At 36.1% G+C, this 19,740-nt stretch overlaps 1 protein-coding gene across 2 annotated transcripts in view; it reads left to right on the top strand.

The window, feature by feature from the left end:
• ck (unconventional myosin-VIIa ck) overlaps window positions 1–19,740 on the top strand; it is a 526,896-nt gene that overhangs the window by 195,101 nt on the left and 312,055 nt on the right. For both annotated transcript variants that reach the window (XM_090413984.1, XM_090413985.1), the window contains exon 13: window positions 5,532–5,667. In XM_090413984.1, coding sequence (XP_090270110.1) covers window positions 5,532–5,667 — 136 coding nt within the window. The remainder of the gene's footprint in view (window positions 1–5,531; window positions 5,668–19,740) is intronic.

Genomic DNA, 19,740 nt, shown 5'->3' on the forward strand with positions numbered 1-19,740 from the left:
TGAGTTCAGAAAAGACAGTAAAAAAATTCCATCACCCACCAATTTTACCCAGTTTTATTAGTAGTAGTAATTTTATCATTTTTATTAGTAGTATTTGGATTTAAATTCAGCACATTGGTATTTATTTTCATTCCCCTTCATTTACAGCTAATTAGTTGTATGAGTACTTTTTTGAAGTACTTTTTATGGTAAATAAAGAAATTTCCACAAAACTTCTCATTCTTAAGATAGGAGAGTGGTGAGGAATTCAGATAAAAGTGCAGGTGGCTACTTTGAATTTGATTCGCCAAGATAATGGATGACTTTCCTGTTATCACAGACACATTTTCTTGTATGATTCTTTAGTTGAACTTTAGTCGTTGACCACGGCAGTTATCATATTTCTGAAAGATGGCATATTTTCAAGTTAGTGTGAAGATTTAATTTAATGCGTTTGTGTTTTTTTAATGTTTTTACGCAGTGTCGTGTAATAGTGTTGATGTCATTTGTTAAAATTTGTTTAACTGTGTTTTAAGTGGTGTTTGTAATGGCTTCAAGAGGTTGCAAAAATTCACCTAACAAAGAGGATACTCTGAATACTGCTTTTTGTGCGAGTGGGACAGCCGAGATCGAGAGCAACATTGGATCAAGAAGGAATGGCCAGAAAGAGTCGCATTAGAACCTTGAAGTAAAAATGTGTTACACAAAACTTTGGTTTCTTGGAAAAAAATCCTTTTATCCCCTTTCACATAAAGCTGGGATTGATGAAGCAATTTGTCAAGGCTTTGTTGAAAGAAGGAGAGTGTTTTAAATACATATGTGCAAAATAATTTTTGAATGGATCCCATCCCATGTGGGATTAAAGAGAAATGAAACTGCAGATGAAGTAGCAAAAAAGATTAATCTTTAATTACTTTAATTAAAAACTTTTTTTTTCAATACTTTCATTCCAAAAATGTTTATGGAAAATTTTAAATACTGTTATTTTACTTAATATATTGCGTTTTAAAGCTATTTTACTGTAATATTGAGATCCATTTTGTGAAAAATCTTTACGTGATAAAGAAAAATGGAAGAGATATTTGAAATCAGTGATCAAAAATAAATCAGAAACAATTAATAGTTTCCAGACAACTTTTTATGACTCAAATTTTGCAGGCCTATGTAATTTTTGTCAGGTTTAACATAGCTCTTTTTACCCATGACTATTCTTTTAATTTCATCTTCACATTCACCATCTTTTCTGATTCTAGATCCCAGTAAATCATAACTTTCAGCGATTTCTATTTTATCTTCCTCTATTATAAATTCATTTAAATTGCCAGAAGCCATTACTTTTGTTTTGCTGATGTTTAAATCAACCCCCAGCTTCGTTACTTTCCCTCTTAACCAATTGAATCATCTTTTCCAGACCTTTATTTCTGCTCTGAGGATTGTATCATCTGCATATCTTAAATTATTTTTCTGCCACTTATCCGCTCTTTAGCTTAAAGGCTGCAGGTTCGAATTCCGTCTTGGGCATGGATGTTTGTGATTGTCTGTGGAGATACTAGTGGTGGTGGTAGGCTGTAGATGGCATTGGTGCAATTGCAGTTAGTTGTAGTTGATTAAGAGTTGTAGAGTAGTTGCTCTCCCTCAATGAGTCTTTGGACTCCCTGGAGGTTTTGAGTAATAATAATAATAATAATCCTAATTCCAGCTGAATCTTTGTCTAAGTTAGCCATTCTCATAATATATTCACTATAAATATTAAAAAGATAGGGTGAAAGTATACAACCCTGCTGCACCCCTTTTTCCACTCAAACACTGTCTGTTTCTCCAAAGACTGTTTTTACTGAATCTTCTTGGTTGTCATAACAGCTCTTATCAAGAGACTTAGATGCTCATATATTCCCATTGATCTCATTAATCCACATTCTGTGATCCACTCAATCAGAAACTTTTTTTATAATCATAAAACAGATGAATACCTCCTTCTGGAATTCTCTTGTTCTTTTCATTATCCATCTCATGTTTGCTATTTGGTCTCTCCTACAGCTTGCATGTTCTTGTGGCATTTCTCTATTCACATATGGTTCCAGCCTTTGTTGGATCACTTTCAGCATAAGTTTATTTTCATGTGAAATTAAAGCAATGGTTCTGTAATTCTCACAATCTCAAGTTGTTTTCTGAATTGGGATGTCTGTCTTACATCTTAAATTCTTTCAATGTTAACTCACTACCACTTTGATAATTATTATTATGTGTCAGGCATCTCCATGGAGTCAAAGAATTGTAGGAAATACTAACCATTGTTTACATAAAACCTATCATACCTCTCCTTGAATTTATTCACTGACAAAGCACTCACAGCCACCTCTCACCAAGCAAAAAATCTGGTCCTAAGTCTTGTTAATGACACTCTTATGCAATTTCCAGGGATGACTCCTTATTCTCTTTCTCCTGCCATGCACTGAAAAGTCTTAAGTATCAGTCTTTTATTAGAGGGATTTTATGTGATTGACATGCAAGACTTTTTTCAGTAGATGCCAGGAAAGAAGAGAACAAGGGGTCATATCTGGAAATTGTATAAGAGTGTGGTTAGCAGTTGTATTTTCATTCTCCTAGGGAACATTCTATACACTTGTGACTCTTAGTTACTCATTCCTGGATCCTCTTCACCATTTCATCACCTTTGAATCCAGATCTGCATGCAGTAGTCCAGTGGCCTTATTAAAGTTATAAAGGGGAATAATAATAACACCCTTGTCTCTGCTTGTTAGTATGTTCTTCAAGAGCCTTATAATATGATGTGCTGTTTTGGCTTTGGCCTTTATCCCTGGGTGCATTAATTTCTTAGTTTGTTCATTTCCATTAGTATACTACACAGCTTAATCTCTTCATCCCATAATGTACAATCTTACACTTGACCACGTTAAACTGGCAGCCATTTACCCAGTGGCGGCCCATGAAGCTTTAAGTGGGGGTGCTGCCTATACAAAATAATTTTTAAAAAATTATTTTTTTTCCTAATTAGTAACCAATTTATTAATAAATAAATCTACAGATTTATTTATTAATAAATTTTTTTAAAATTAATTTAAAAAAAATTATTTTGTATAGGCAGCACCCCCACTTAAAGCTTCACGGGCCGCCACTGCATTTACCTTTGTTTTTACTGTGTCTATTTAAGCAGGATCTCTAAAACAGTGTTTCTCAACCACTAGGCCCTGGTATCAATTATAGTGGTCTGCAAGAAGTTCTCCTGGAATTTGTCATTTTAGTTTTCCAAGCATTTTTCATTAATAAATATTTTATAGTGGAATTATTCTGAGGAGAATAATATTTGTGAATGTGTCAAAACAGCTCAGACCCAGAATGCCTAAATAACATCTATGTAGCAAATGTCAGTGACCAAGCCGTGTATTTTTAAACGTGGAAGTATTCATGGATGATCGGTAATTTTCAGACATCAAAATCTTTCAACATTCAGGAAAGAGAATACTGCTGTTTATGACTGGTCATAAAAATCGCCTGCAAGCCCATTACAACAATGGACGGCATGTCCTCTCTTCTCAAAACGGAACAAAATAACATCATAATGTCAGTGACCAAGCTGTGTATTTTTAAATATGGAAGTATTCAGGGCTTGATCATGCCCTGAATACTTTACATAGAATTGACTGGAAAAATATTTGTTGTTTACATCACACCAAAACGTGGTATGAACATAAATTTCAGGAGGCCTGTGAAATTCTTATCAACACCCTAATCTTAACAATAACGACGGTCTAAAAATCCCAAGAATATGGAAGGCACGTATTCTACCCACATAACATTTCTCCCTAAGAGTTAGTTGTAAATAGGACTATAGGTAATCCAAGATCTTAAATCTGATATAACAATTCTCATGTTAAATCAGAACATCACTTTTGCTGTAATAAAACTATCTATGTGGGAAAAAAAAATTTTCCTCTCATGTTTTCATAAACAGAATATATCTTCGAAGTAGTTATTTTATTTCATTTATTATTTTATTTTATTTTTTCACTAGAGAGGTCAGGCCAGTAGAATAACCGTTGATCAAATCATTGTCTCTTTAGCACACTATGTGAAATGTAATATAGCTTGTCTCTGTATATATGTGTATACGCCAGATGATGACCTTAATATGAAGGTCAAAACGTCAGGAAATTATAATAGTTATTTCTAACATGGTTGTAGTCGCTATAATTTGTCTGATAGGAAGCATTCCAACAATGGAAAAAACGTTGGGAACTGTATATTTACCAGTAGAGGGGACTTTGAAGGGGACAGTGCTTAAATTATTGTAAAATGAGCAATAAAGTCTTTATAGCAAAAGTTTGGTCTTTTTTTGAACACGCTTGTATGTATTCTCTAGCATAGTTTATCTGTTTTGCAGAGAGTAAAAACCCAGTCATCTCCATTTGTGACTGTTTAGCTCAACTTTAATTCAAAAGTCTTGTAAATGTTATTTTGATCTAGTTGATAGATTTAGTCACATATTTTCAATCTCGTTATTAATGATATTGGCCTATGGTAGGACATATCAAAATTGTTTTTCATAATTTGGAATACTAATGGGGTGATATGATTGAGACATTCAAATTACTGAAGGGTTTCTATAAGATTAATTCAGAAGATATTTTTGAGAATAGGACTGGTGGTGGGAGGACTCGGGGCCATCCATGGAAGCTGGGCAAGAGTGTGGTTAGCAAGGATGTTAAAGCTAGGTTTTTTACTTGGAGAGTGGTGAATGAGTGGAATAAGCTGCCAGAGTCTGTTGTTGGTGCCATGCCTGTAAATGAGTTCAAGGCAAAGTATGATAGATAATGTGTGAATGATGAATAGTTGTTCTTGACATGATGTTAGGTCCTCCCTCAATGAGTCTAAGGACTCCTTGGAGTTGCCCATACTAATAATGATAATAATGATAATTTTTATGTATAATCTTTGTCACTATAGCTTTTTACTAAAATAAAGAGCCAAAGGCTTCATTTTGTCGATGCAAAATTATGTTAATTAAGTGGATATTAAATCCAACACAATTTCAACCGAATACAGAAACTATAAAAGTTTCGTGCGAAAACTGACCAGAGAGCTTGTGGGAATACACTCACAGCCACACTAAGAGTTGCCCAAACCAAACCTTATCGGAGTGATGAACACTCAAAGCACCCGTATATTCGCCTCCTATTGGTTCATTTTGATAAGGTTTCATTAGTCTGACAGCTGTTTCAAACTCATCGGTTTTTGTCAGAGACTAGGCAGAAATCTAAGAGAGCAAAAACTCTCAGTACTAAGGAACTCGAAGCATCAGAGAGGTGTATTTTCCTTAAGCCGCACCAACCGAGAGTTTGTTACATTATTACTGTGGGTAGGCTAAGAATTTTTATTTTATTTTTTAATTTAATTTTTTTAATTTTTTTTAATTTATTGCTTTTACAATTATCACCAGTTATCTGAAGATAGTTAACTGCAATAGATTCAGACTCTTTTTTTCTCAACTCCAACTTAATGTTTCATTTTTCTGAATTTATTTCACATTTCAGGGTACAGATCAGACCCTTCTCAATAAACTTCATAAGACACATGGACCAAACAAAAATTACCTAAAACCAAAGTCAGACATCAATACTTCTTTTGGATTGAACCATTTTGCAGGTGTTGTTTTCTATGATACGAGAGGTAAGTGATTTCATTCTGTTATGTTGAATTTTCAGATATATTCTTTTTTTGTAAACAAAATGTGAGATATTAGTGAGAGAATTAAGCAGTAGTGAGAGGGTGAGATGCATTTAGTGAAGTAGAGTAGATTGCCCTTTCACGATGAGTCCTTGGACTCTCTGGAGCTGTCATGTGTGATAATGTTATTCAAGTTATGTTCATTTATGAGGTATTTGTTTCATGCAGTACAATAATGAGCATGATATAATTAAACAGTGAACTATACTATAACCATCATAAATATTTATGGCAACTGTCTGATTTAGTCTATGCATTCTGATTATGGACAATGTAAATATTTTTGCTCACGCAACACTAACCATCCATAAGTTATACGACCTTTCCTCTATGAGATTTGATACAAAAGGTAAAAGGGCATATTGTATGTGTTGTGCTGTTATTACAGCTGCCAAAAGATAAGTCATGTTTTAGTTTATTTATTCATGTGGGGTTACCCCGTTCCTTGACCGCCCCTTAGGACTGGTTGAGTCCTCCTAATGAGGGATTAAGTATGTATTTTTAACTGTAGCTTGTGTGTTCACGGGGCCGGTTTGCCTGCTTGTGTGATGAAAAACCCCATATAAATTGGGAGGAAAACCCCGCTGTCCATGCCCAAGACCAGCTAACTTGGCTATGACTGAGAAGATCCTTAAGCTCCTCACATCATCAATGAGAATCGAATCTAGGACACTCCTTCCCCAGGCATATGGTTGTGAAGCATATAGCCACTAGGCTAACCGCGCAGACCTCATGTTTTAGTTAATAATATTAGATTAACTCATTGCAGTTTTTATGAGTATGTGATTGACTGAGTTGTATTTTTTTTTTGTTTAAGTATGATATTGTTGGTATGGTGCCAATGCATGGCAGAACAATGGTGGCAAAGATGTTATTTTTGAGTGATTTGAATTTATGTAATTTTGTACAGGGCAGTGTGTGTGTGTGTGTGTGTGTGTGTGTGTGTGTGTGTGTGTGTGTGTGTGTGTGTGTGTGTGTGTGTGATGCAAAAATTAAAGGATTTACGGAAGAAGAGTGAAACCGGTTAATAAGTTTGTATTAAGTGCTTCTACAGCAAGTGCTGGTTAGGTGGCAGTAATGAAGCAAATGTTAGTAGAGCAGGTAGTATTGATGGTAAAATGGAAAACGATAATGTCAGAATTAATGTTAACATGTGTCAAATGTAAAATGTATCAAATGCTGTTATCCCCAAATTTTTTGAGATACTGATAATTATCAGTATCTCAAAAAACAACAAGAACTGCTACAATTGATTATAATCAATTGTAGCAGTTCTTGATTTAACATATTTGATAATTCTGCTTCTAGTTCCGTAATACGTTAAATATTACGGAATATTTAACAGAACATTGATGAAAGTAATATTAATTTGCATAAAAAATACCTTAACTTGCTAAATCAATCTAAGAAGATTACTAACAAATTACCGATGGAAAAATGGGTGGTCAACTTATCTAACCATCCACTAACAACAGATGAATTAAATGTTCTAGCAAGAGATCATAAATTTGCAATTTCACCTAAATGTTTTCCATATTTAGATTTTATACATAACATTGAGAGAAACATCGGCCATCTTTCCAGCATTGAAGCCAACAGACTTCATTTTGAAGCAGCAAAAATAATCTATGACAAACCTTTCGACTTAAATATCCCACCATCAGAATTGAAAGCTCTTATCTCCTTAAAATGTAATAAAAACATAATCATCACTAGAACTGACAAAGGAAATACCACTGTGGTTCTAGATACCAATTCATATGACCGAAAAATGAATTTACTACTTCAAGATTGAAATACTTATGCCAAACTGGATTATGATCCTACAAAAAGACAACTCAGGAAAACTAAATAAGTTACTTGATGAAACCTCTTCCTTAGATGAAGAAACAATTAAAAAACTCAAGACATACCATGCTAGACCTCCTAGAATATATGGCTTACCTAAGCTACACAAGAATAATGTTCCACTCAGACCCGTCGTAGATTCTATTAGCAGCCCGACTTACAACTTATCCAGATTCTTATCTAACCTTCTCCGTCCTCACATAGGCCACTCTACCTCATCAATTAAAAATTCCACAGAGTTTCACGCAAAAATAAAAGACATTCAACTGTTAAAAACTGACATGTTAATTAGCTTCGACATTGTCTCCCTCTTCACTAACATTCCCCATAAAGAAACAGTAGCGTTATTAACTCAAAAATTTCCGCCTGATATTGTTGAATTATTCAAATTTGTTATTACATCCAGTTACTTCACTTGGAAAGGTAAAATTTACAAGCAAGAGGAAGGAACAGCAGTGGGGTCTCCCTTATCACCAAACGTAGCAAACCTGTTTCTAGAATACCTTGAAGAAAAAATTTTCACATTTGTACCCAAACCAAAAATTTGGCTACGATATGTCGACGACATCTTTGCAATCTGGGATCATTCTGAACAGAATTACACCTGTTTCTAGATAAAATAAACCTTCTTCACCCTCACATCAACTTTACGTTAGAAAAAGAATCTCCACAGGGTATCTCCTTTCTGGATTTACACATTCAAAGAAAAGAAGATGGTTCCATTGCCACATCTGTCTATCGCACGCTTCAGGTCGCTACATTCATAATTCTTCTGCTCATCATCCATCTCAAAAATTTGGCATCATTAAATCATTGTTTACCAGAGCGCATAGATTCTGCTCCTCTGAAGAATCTCTAAACCAAGAACTAGAAATAATCAAAAATACAGTCATACTAAATGGATACAATCTTAAAACAACTCAAAAAATCATCAGTCACTTCCCCACACATCAACCTAGACAAGAAGAAACCCATAGGATTTCCATACCTTATGTCAAAGGCATCTCCGAATGTCTTTCAAAAATTTTGAAGAAATACAATCTTGCCACTACCTACAAACCCATCAAACAGATCTATAACTTGTTACCTTCGCCTAAAGACAAACTCTCACCTCTGATGTTACCTGGTGTGTATGAGGTCCCATGCTCCTGCAAGTTGTCCTACTTTGGACAGACTGGTAGATCTGTTCAGAAACACATTTCGGAACATCAAGACCACATTCGTCTTTTCAAACTGCAGAAATCTGGCCTCACTCAACATGGAGTTGAAACCCAAACCATAGGATCCATTGGGAAAAGACAAAACTTTTACATAGATCTTTATATAAACATGAACGTTTATATAAAGAAAGTGCTGAAGCCCTACTACACAGACCAAATTTAAACCACAATGATGTTCTTGCTATTCCTGAAGTATGGGAAATTGTCATACAAAATTGTGTAAAATAATCTCTTTATATATGTTATCTTTTTTTTTTTCCAGTTATATTTTAATTTAATTCGATAACCCGCATTGAGATTCCATTGTAATCATGTGTCCTAACTGTATGTTATTCCTGGTATTGTTTGAATTACTGTACTGAGGATGTCGCAAGATACTTGGGATGAAATATTTACGTATTGAAACTTATCACTGTGGTTAGTACGTGTATTTTTTAGTGAAGGTAAAAGCTGTCGGTCTCCTTTCATGCTGTGATTGAGGCAAATTGAGGTCAAGGGTGTTGATAGCAAACGAATCAATACACAGGTTATGCAGAAGGAATGATGTAGAGTTTGTGGACCTATGGCTTGTGTTTGATGGAAAAAAGAATTTGTATAATGCTGATGGACTGCATCTAAATGATTTTGATGTTAGGTGTCTGGAAAGCTTTGTTCACTCAGCATGCTGAAATGCATGCTCAGGAAATTAGTTTTTAGGAAATTAAGCAATTAGTTTTCCTAAATTTGCTCTTTGGTATGCTTGGCCAAATGGAGGTAAAGGTGTTTGGGGTCTTAAAGGGATGCTGTAGTTTCTGTATACTAATGCCAGAAGTATCAGAAAAAAGAGGGAGGAGTTTTTGGCATTTGGATAGTGCAATCTTGCTGAAAGTTATAGGCATTAGTGAGACTTGCCTAACAGCAGATGATGTAGTTACAGGAATAGAATGTGAAGGGTTTAGTATTTTTCAGTGAAGATAGAATGGGGAGGGATTCTGATGATAATAGCAATGAATTGAAGCCAAAAATAATAGGAGATAGGTGGGAGGGTGGCTGTTCATTTGATGCAATCTGGTGTGAAATCAAGGCCAGTAAGACAAAATGTATGATGTTGGTTGTTGCTATAGGGTGGGGGGGGGGTTAAAAGGAATAATTTGGAATACATGCATCAGGAAATTAGTACACTGAGTGCATGTCAAGGGAACTTGAAAGTTATGGGGAACTTGAACTATGGAGATATAGAGTGGAAGGAAGAGCTCACATTGCAGGAACAAAATGGAATTTATATATATATTGAGAGATAATTACTTCAGGCAGTGTGATGGAGAATTGAGGTGCAAGAGTTCGTCATAGCATCTAAAGATTATTATTATTTGTTGAAAGTTTTTTTCACTTGGTTATATTATAAATTAAAGATACCAAGAAATTATATACTTGGTTTAATCCTTTATCCAAGTGTAAGCAGACAAAATTTACGCCTGAAGTAGTTTCAGGACTGGGGCAACTCGTGGTAAAGGTGGTATGACTTCACATCACTTGCCTTAGCATTCCATAACGCAAAACACATCTCCTTGCAGACATGTATAATGCTATGCATTATGGGGAGGGTCACTACCCAGACTGGTTTCGACCTTTATCTTTATTTCGGTCTCATCAGTGGGAGCCAGACCCAGAGGTGATACAGGTTGAAGTAATGAGAAGTCATATTTTTTTCCATTATACGAGTTGCCAAAAGGTGTCACACTTATTATTAAAATACTCTGGATTAGAGATAGTTAGTTGTTGAAAGTTTTTTTTTTTTCACTTGGTTATACTATAAATTAAAGATACCAAGAAATTATATATTTGGTTTAATCCTTCATCCAAGTGTAAGCAAAGAAAAGTTTGCACCTGAAGTAGTTTCAGGACTGGGGCAACTCATGGTAAAGGTGGTATGACTTCACATCACTTGCCTTAGTATCCCATAATGCGAAGCACATCTCCTTGTTGACATGTATAATGCTATTCATTATATGAAGGGTCACTATCCAGACCAGTTTCGACCATTATTGAGGGTCTCATCAGTGGGTGTGACACCTTTTGGCAACTTGTATAATGGAAAATAATATGACTTCTGCATTACTTCAACCTTTGTATCAACTCTGAGTCTGACTCCCACTGATGAGACTTCAATAAAGGTCGAAACCGTCTGGGTTGTGAACCTTCTCATAATGCATAGCATTATATATGTCTGTTAGGAGATGTGCTTTGCATTATGGGATACTAAGGCAAGTGATGTGAAGGCACCACCTTTACCACGAGTTGCCCTAGTCCTGAAACCACTTCAGGTGCAAACTTGGATAAAGAATTAAACCAAGTATATAATTTCTTGATATCTTTAATTTATTAGATTATTACTATTATTATTATTACATGACACCTCTAAGGAATCCAAAGATGCATCAAGGAAGGGTACCTGCTCTGCAACTCTCCGGCTCCAGTGAACCGCAACTACCATCATCATCTACCACACCAACACCATCACCATCTATTGTCCACCACTAGTACACTACCACTGATATTTTTGTCTCTGAATGTTTTCTCAAAGCTGATTTGTCTGTACACATGATGAAAAATTCAAATTTCTGGGAGGGAAAAAAACCCTGCTACTTCCATATGAGATCAACTAACTCACCTTCAGTTGAAAAAACCCATATAAAGATTCCTCTTGTCATGACAAGAATTGAACTTAGACCTTTTCCAGTTGAAGGGCACAACGTACCATCGTTCTTCCAGTTGCACTATGGAGGTGCTGTAGAAGCAAGATATTCTCAGATTTGTTCCAGATGACTGGTTGAGTAATAGAATTTTGATCATTAGGGTCAGTAGAATTAAGGACTTGATTAGATAATGTGCTAGCTCTAGTTCTGCCATATGTGATGTCTCTCTTCTCTCTAGTGAGATGTCTCCACATCACACTGAAAACCAGGTGACCAGATTTGAGCACAATAGTTCAAGTATGATCTGACCAGTGCTTTATACAGTGGCACAAGCACTTCCATATCTCTACATGTTAGAGTACTTCTTATCATAGCATTACTATGATGTGCAACCTTTGCACCACTAGCAATATGCCCTATTTTGGTCACACTAAAAAATCCATTGAATTATGTCTGGAAGAGCATATGAGAGACATCACATATGGCACACTATCTCGTCACGTCCTTAATACTACTGACCTAATGATATAAAAATTCTGTCACTCATCCAGTCATCTGGAACAAATCAGAGAACATCTTTAGATGTTTAGATGTTCTCTGATTTGTTCCAGATGACTGGATGCCCAATAATACTGTAGTATCTGGAATGCCTTCAAATGTCAGTAATATGCCGGCAATTTAATTTATAGCTTTTTTTTTTTTGTATGTCTCTTTTCATGTAATGCATTTGACGAAGTCTTCTAAAATGAAACTAGTTGTGCACTTTATTTAAATAAAAAATAGTATTTCTATTTTTATCTCTTGGATCTCTTGGATTTTGCAAAGGCTTTTGATAGACTATCACTCGACAACCTCTTAAATAAATTGAAACAGATGGGATTGGATAACAGACTTCTGAGTTGGATCAGTGACTGGCAGTTGGATAGATATCAGAAAGTTGTATATGGGAGTGCAGTATCCCAAACGAGAAAGGTCACTAGTGGTATGCAGCACGGGTCAGTTTTGGGGACATTCTTGTTCAGTTTGTATGTTAATGATATTGGGATGGGTTTAACTATTGATTATACAGCTGTTTTCAGATGATGCAAAATTGGGGAGATCAATGCAGAATCAAGCGGATGTTATGGCCTTACTAGAGGACTTGAATAGATTGCATGAATGGGAAGGTAAGTGGAACTATCAGTTCACTGTTGCAAAATGTAAAGTTTTGAGATTTGATAAGCAACGATTAGATGCAAAGTATACACTTTATGGGGAAACTTTAATAGAAGTAGAGGAGATGAGAGATCTAGAAGTTATGGTGGACAAGGACCTGAAATTCAGGGGCCACATTGCACAAATTATGAAGGTGTCACATCAGATAATGCCAGTGATGCAGAGGATGCTGACATTCAGAAATAGAAGTTATGATGCCATTGTATAAGGTCTTGTTCAGGCCTCATATGGATTATTGTGCACAGATTTGGTCGCCAGATTTTTGTGGTGATGAGGATATGTTGGAAAGGGTCCAGAGAAGATTCACACAGGTAGTCATTGGTCTTTAGAATATGGAGTATGAGGACAGATTGAGAGAATGTAAGTTGCAGATCATTGTGAATAAGAGGGGGTGGGGGGGGTATATGATTGAGACATATAAGCTAGTCAGGGATTGTTATCAGGTTGACATGAAGAGATTTTTCATAGAATGGGAGAGAAGGATAGAACAAGAGTCCATTGCTGGAAACAGTATAAGGAGAGTGTGAGCAGAGGAGTGAGGAGAAGGTTTTTTTGCATGGAGAGTGGTTGGTGAATGGAATGCATTACCTGAGTGCATTGTGAATGTAGACACATTGAATCAGTTTAAAGCATGGTTAGATGAGCATTGTGTGCAGTTGTGTGTACCTCCCAATGAATCTCTGAATCCATGGAGGTCAGATGTTAATAATAATAATTTGAGTCATTTAATCTATTTCAAATATGTCCTTCAGCCAAGTACATCTGTTATATCATACTTTATATATACTATATGTATATTTTACTGTATAATTATAATGGAATGAGAACTGAATTGGATAAGGGAAATGGCTACACAATCATCTGTTGGATTTGACTGAAGGCATTAGACTGAATACCACATGGGACTCTGTTACGCAAATTACAGCAAATGGGGATGGATATGACACTGGTTATGTGCATAAGGGGATGACTGCTGGACAGATATCAAAAAGTGGTATATAAGGAGCAGATATCAGGTAAAAGCTCGTGATTGGTGGTGTGACACAAAGTTCAATGCTAGGACCGCTGCTGTTAATTTGTACATAAACGATATAGGAAATAACCTGAAAGGAAATGTTCAGTTGTTTGCTGATGATGCAAAATTAGGTAGAGTAATAGCGAATGTTTTGATATATCATTGATATGTCCACATCTGGATTACTGTGCTCAGGTTTGGTCTCCTGGGTTTCTTGGGGATGAGGAAGTGGTGGAGAGGATTCAGTGGCAAGCAACTACGATGGTGAGTGGTCTGTGGAATGTTCCATATGAGGATAATTTGAGGATGTGTGAACTGCAGAAGTTGGTTAATAGGCAAAAAAGAGGGGATGTGATAGGAACATTCAAGTTACTTAAAGACTTTTACAGAATGGATGGATGCAGGGGAAATGTTTCAACACTTTGCTAGAGGAAGCAGAACAAGAAGTTATCCCTGGAAGTTGAATAAAGGTGTGATTAGTAGGGGCATGAGGACTAGATTTTTCACTTGGAGAGTTGTGAATGAATAGAACTGGTTACCAGAATCATTTAGCACTTTGTCTGTTAATGGGTTCAAAGAGTGGTATGATAGATTGTGGGGATAAATTGGGTCTCCCATGATGAGTCTTTAGACTCCATGGAGGTGCCCATACAATAATAATATAAATAGGAAGAAAAAATAATTAACAATTCAGTAGTTTTTTAAAAAAACATAGAAAAAGTAGACATTGAAGATCCAACATTATTTCAAAGCTAAATGTTTGTAACTATGAAAGTTTTATAAATTTGATCTTGAGAGCCTTATGAGAATATAATCCTCAGCATCAGAATTATCATTATCTTAGCTGGCACTACTTAGAAGAACACAGCCACTGCCCAAGCATCTATATCTTTGCCTTTATTAGTGCATTTTATAAAGGTTTCACTGGCCTGACTGCTGTTTCAAACTGGTTCGTTTTCTTCAGAGACCAGGTAGAAACCTTAAGAGAGCAAAAACTCTCATTCTCTCCCTCTCTCTCAGTGAAACCTTTATAAAATGTACTAATAAAAGGCATGCATACGAAGCTATGAAGCTGTCAAAAATACAACATTACTTTTCTTATTATAATCTGATCTTGCCTTCTTTACCATGCTGGTCACCTTTCTCCTGACCCCCCATGCTGTTCATGAGCTTGCCAGTCTTTTTAATTCTTGTTACCCACAGCATATTTTTTTTTTTTTTGTTATTCTTACTTAATGATACTATTCATCCATCTAACACCTATCTGATTAATTCTCCTGACATTGAGTATAAACAGTCAAATATTATTTCTTCTAGATACCTGTTGACTATCTCCCATGCACTCCTTCCCTTTCAGGTTTTTATGCCATGGCACTGCTTTAACCATGTTGCTGTCAGTATGAATAAAATGCATCACTTCTCTACACTTTGTATCCATCACATATTTCAATGTAATATCAATGATATTACAATTTTAATATGCACTTCGCATCCATGGTAACTTGGACGTATATATACTTAGGTGGTTAAACTGCCTTCTAAGCTTTACATAATCACCTGTCTTGTAGGTCCACTTATATTTCCTTCTAGACTGAAAATTTCACATTAAGCAATCTCTCAGTTTAAAACCACACAATCCCTCTCCCCAGTTGGAGGCAATGTGGCCACTCTGGTTATGGATAGATTCTCTGCTTCTATGACCAGATACATGCTATCATACTTCAGGCCTCTCTCCATCATATGCTGCTTCAAGTAATTATCTTTCAAAAGGTAAATAAATTCCACTTCCTTTCTGTTATATGATCTTTCCTCCTTCCAATCTATATCTCCATAGTTGAAGTCCTCCATAATAATTACTCAACCTGCACCCATTTGTACTAATTTGCTGATACATGTCTTCCACATTATCCTTGGAATTCCCTGGTCTATAGCAGCAACAAACTGTATATTTTGTCCTATTGTCCTCAATCTCACACCAGTCTGCCTATAAATGAACTGCCATCTGCTGGCCTGTCTCCTACTCTTTATGACTGCAATTCATCTGTTATCATCAGCAGTATCTCTTCTCCCATCCTAGTCTATAGCAGCAACCAACTATTTTGTCCTATTGTCCTCAATTTCACACCAGTCTGTTTCAAAAGAACAGACCAACTGCTGACCTGTCTCTTATTCTTTATTTAGCTGCAATTCATCTGTTCATATCAACATTAACCCTTTTCCCATCCTATTTTCTTTATCCTCTCTGAAAATACTAAATCCTTTACATTCTATCCCTCATTGGTGAATGCTGGTCTTGAAATTAACACTTGCTCTTGTTATCATTCAGGGAGTGAGAGGTGTGATTGAAGTCTGATTAGCGAAATAATGAATTACTGACCATTTAAAACTATATATTTCGAAATTTATGTACATTTAATCATACAAATACAATATTTATTTTACAAATGATATTCTATCTTTTTTCAATTTAGCTACTTGAATACAAATTCTACCCTACAGTACTTCTTTATGAACTAGTCAATAACATTGTCATAAAAAGTTGGTTGTAACTTAATTTTCCCAAGTGACACACTCACTTGTAAAGGCTTGCTGAAGCTCACTGGCTAGAGTTATGTTGATAGCATATGGCCTGTGTTTAAGCAACAGAGTGAGACGTGAAATAGCTATACACATGTATGAAATCACAGTGCTGAAGCGAAGACCTGGAAGCTCCTACAACCGAGCAAGCCAAGATAGCTTTGACTAGATGAGCAAGCATCGACCTTCGACACACAACGCAAAGCTCAATTGTTGCTGCACAAGCTTAAGACATTTTCTGTCTACAAAAATAAAAGCTTAAATGGAATGCTTATAAATGCATGCATTTATTAACAAATGAATATTACTTTCTCAGTTAATGAGCTTGCATAGCAAGCATGGAGAATTCGCACCTGTATCCCTGTAACTACATGTGCTGTTAGCCAAGTCTCACTAATATCTATAACTTTTGGCAAGGCTGCATTAACCAATGCCGAAAACTCCTTCCTCTTGTTCCTAATAATTCTGGCATTAGTATATATACCAGGTGATCCAAAAGTAACAGAAAAAGTAAAAATTCAATAATTCGAAAAGTATAGACAGTAGCACAATGCGGTTTTCACAGAAATGCACAGAAGAACATGGGATTTTTTTTAATAACAAAAAATTTAATTGCCAGAATAGTTGCATTTGCCACCTACAGGTGGCGCTTCAGTTGTGTCAGTAGTTTGTACATTGCCGCAGCACAGTTCGCAAAGCAGCTAGGATTACAAATGTTAAATGTGACGGCCGTCAGATGTGGCACAGCATCGAAGAGGGTTTCAGCTGTAATTCCTGTCACATGATGGCGAATAGCTTCTTTCAACATGACCAATGACGTCGACCGACCTCTGTACACCTGTGACTTCAAGTAGCCCCATAACCAAAAGTCACAAGGTGTAAAGTCTTGGTAGCCATTCATGAGGGAAAGAGTGACTGAGGACACGGTCATCGGCAAATGTCGATCGCAGCAGGTGCTGGACAGGACTTGTGATGTGTGGAGGTGCTCCATCCTGCATGAATGTTACACTATGAAGCGCTTGCCTCTCTTGCAAGGAGGGAATGATGCTGTCTCTTAAAAGCACTGCATAACGCTCACTTGTGCCAGAAACAGTTCGAAATATACTGCTGTGGACTTCCTCAAAGAAAAAGGGGCATATAATGAATGACGCAGTGAACCCGTACCACGCTGTCACCTTTGGCTGATGCAAAGGGGTTTCCACAATTTCCGGATCTGTTTAAATAGCGACAGGCAGCAGCTCTGGGACCGCTAATTTGTCACCGACAGATTTGCCATCTGTCGGTGACAAATGTAACTATTTTGGCAATAAAATTTTTCATTATTAAAAAAAAATCCCATGTTTTTCTGTGCATTTCTGTGAAAACTGCATTGTGCTACTGTCTATACTTTTCGAATTATTGAATTTTTACTTTTTCTGTTACTTTTGGATCACCCTGTATATAAACTATAACATTCCTATAACCCCCCCCCCCCACACACACACACACCACCACCATCTTTGCATTCTTAATTGATTAGTCTATTCAATATTTTTGCTTGAGAGACTAGATTCTACACTTATATCTATCATACCTCTCCTTGAGAAGTATGATAGATATAGTGTTGATAGTTTTTTCTGTCAACAGGATCAGAACTAACCAGGAGATGTGGCTTTAGAGACTGTCAGGCCACCATTATTGTGATTGTTCTTTGGGGCCTAGATGATTACTCATATTGTGAATGACTGCTCAAGGTGCCAGTTTCATAGTGGTGGCCTCTAGGACATCCACGAGGTGACGGATGAGGCCCTGGATTGGCTTTCTAAACTGGATATTGATCTATAGCTGCTTTGTATTCCTTTTGCCATAAGAATAAATAAAACCTCTAAGCTAAACCTCTCCTTGAAACCATTAACAGACAAAGCCCTCACAACTCACTCAGGCAAACCAATTCCATTCATTCACCACTCTCCATGCAAAAAATCTACTCATCATGCTCTTGCTAACCACACTCTTATCCAACTTTCATGGATGACCTCTTTTTCTACCCCCTCTAGCCAAGTGCAGAAACATTTCCCATGCATGAGTCCTATAAAATCCTTTAAGTGACTTAAATGCTTCTATCTTATCCCCCCAATTCTTTTTTTTTCCCTACCATCCAATTTCTGCAATCCATAAATCCTCAATCTATCCTCATAGGGAGATCGTTCATCATCTTGGTCACTCACCTACTGGATACTCTCCACAACTTCATTCCAAAGAAACCCAGGTGACCAGACATGAGCACTGTAATCCAGATGTGGTCATATCAAGGCTTTATAAAATGGAATGATAACTTCCTTATCTCTGCTTGTTAGTGTGTATTCTTCAATAACCAAGTAATCCTCTGAGCTACTCTGGCTACTTTAGCAGTATGCCCTCTAAACTTAATCTCTCTACTACCCCCCCCCCCCAAATTCCTCGCTTTATTGGTTTCCTGGAGTATAATTATCTCAGTGTAGTACACAATTTGCAATCTTTGTTTTATAAAATGCATAACTTCACACTTTTCCACATTAAATTGACATCCATTGTTTTGCTCATATTGTGATTTAAATTATCCTGCAAGCTCTCTACATCACTCTGATTGATTGTCACTCAACCCAACTTTGCATCATCAGCAAACAACTAAATATCTCCCTTCAAATTATTTCTGTATCATTTATGTACAAATTAAACAGCAGTAGTTCAAGCACAAAGCCTTGTAGCACATCACTAGTCACCTGCTTTCTCCTGGATTCTGCTCCTCCATATTGTACTTTTTGGTATCTGTCCATCAGCCACCCTTTTATCTGTATCACCCCATTTGTTGCAGTTTGCATAACAGAGTTCCATGTGGTATCCTGTCAAATATCTCTGAAAATTCCAGTAGTATCATCATGTAGATATTTCCTTTATCCAACTCAGCTGTCACTCTGTTATATAAAGTTAGATTACAATATTTATGCTTCTGTACTTTTGGAATCCCAAGTACATCTGTCAACACTGTATTAAACCTTTTACCCATCCATCAAATTCAGACCATAAGTCTGCAAACATCATTTCTTCTGCACAACCATAATACAAGATGATTTGTGTGTATTCTCACCATTATTAGTCCTTTTTTTCCTCCTCCTCCTTTTCAAATGATCACTGTTTTTGTTAATTTCTTGTTGTTCATCTCAGTCATTTTTTATTTATTATTTTTGTTATTTCCACCTCCTGATGGAGTATGCTGTAATGTGTACATTACAGCATACTCCATCAGAGAGTTTTATGAAATTTCTCAACAAACCATATGGAATTTATACTGGACTTAAAGGTTTGACATAGGTGATGTAGAATTGGCTGCTAAAAATATTGCATAAATATCTTATATTTCTCTATTTTAATATTTGTATTTTAAATTATGAACAGTTTTTCTCAAACTATCATTAGTATTTATTTAAAAAAAAAAATCTCTAGTAAC

This window comes from Typopeltis vanoorti, chromosome 24 (assembly GCF_054136105.1).
Source record: "Typopeltis vanoorti isolate ZY-2024b chromosome 24, IOZ_Tvanoo_1.0, whole genome shotgun sequence".
Classification (NCBI taxonomy): domain Eukaryota; kingdom Metazoa; phylum Arthropoda; class Arachnida; order Uropygi; family Thelyphonidae; genus Typopeltis; species Typopeltis vanoorti.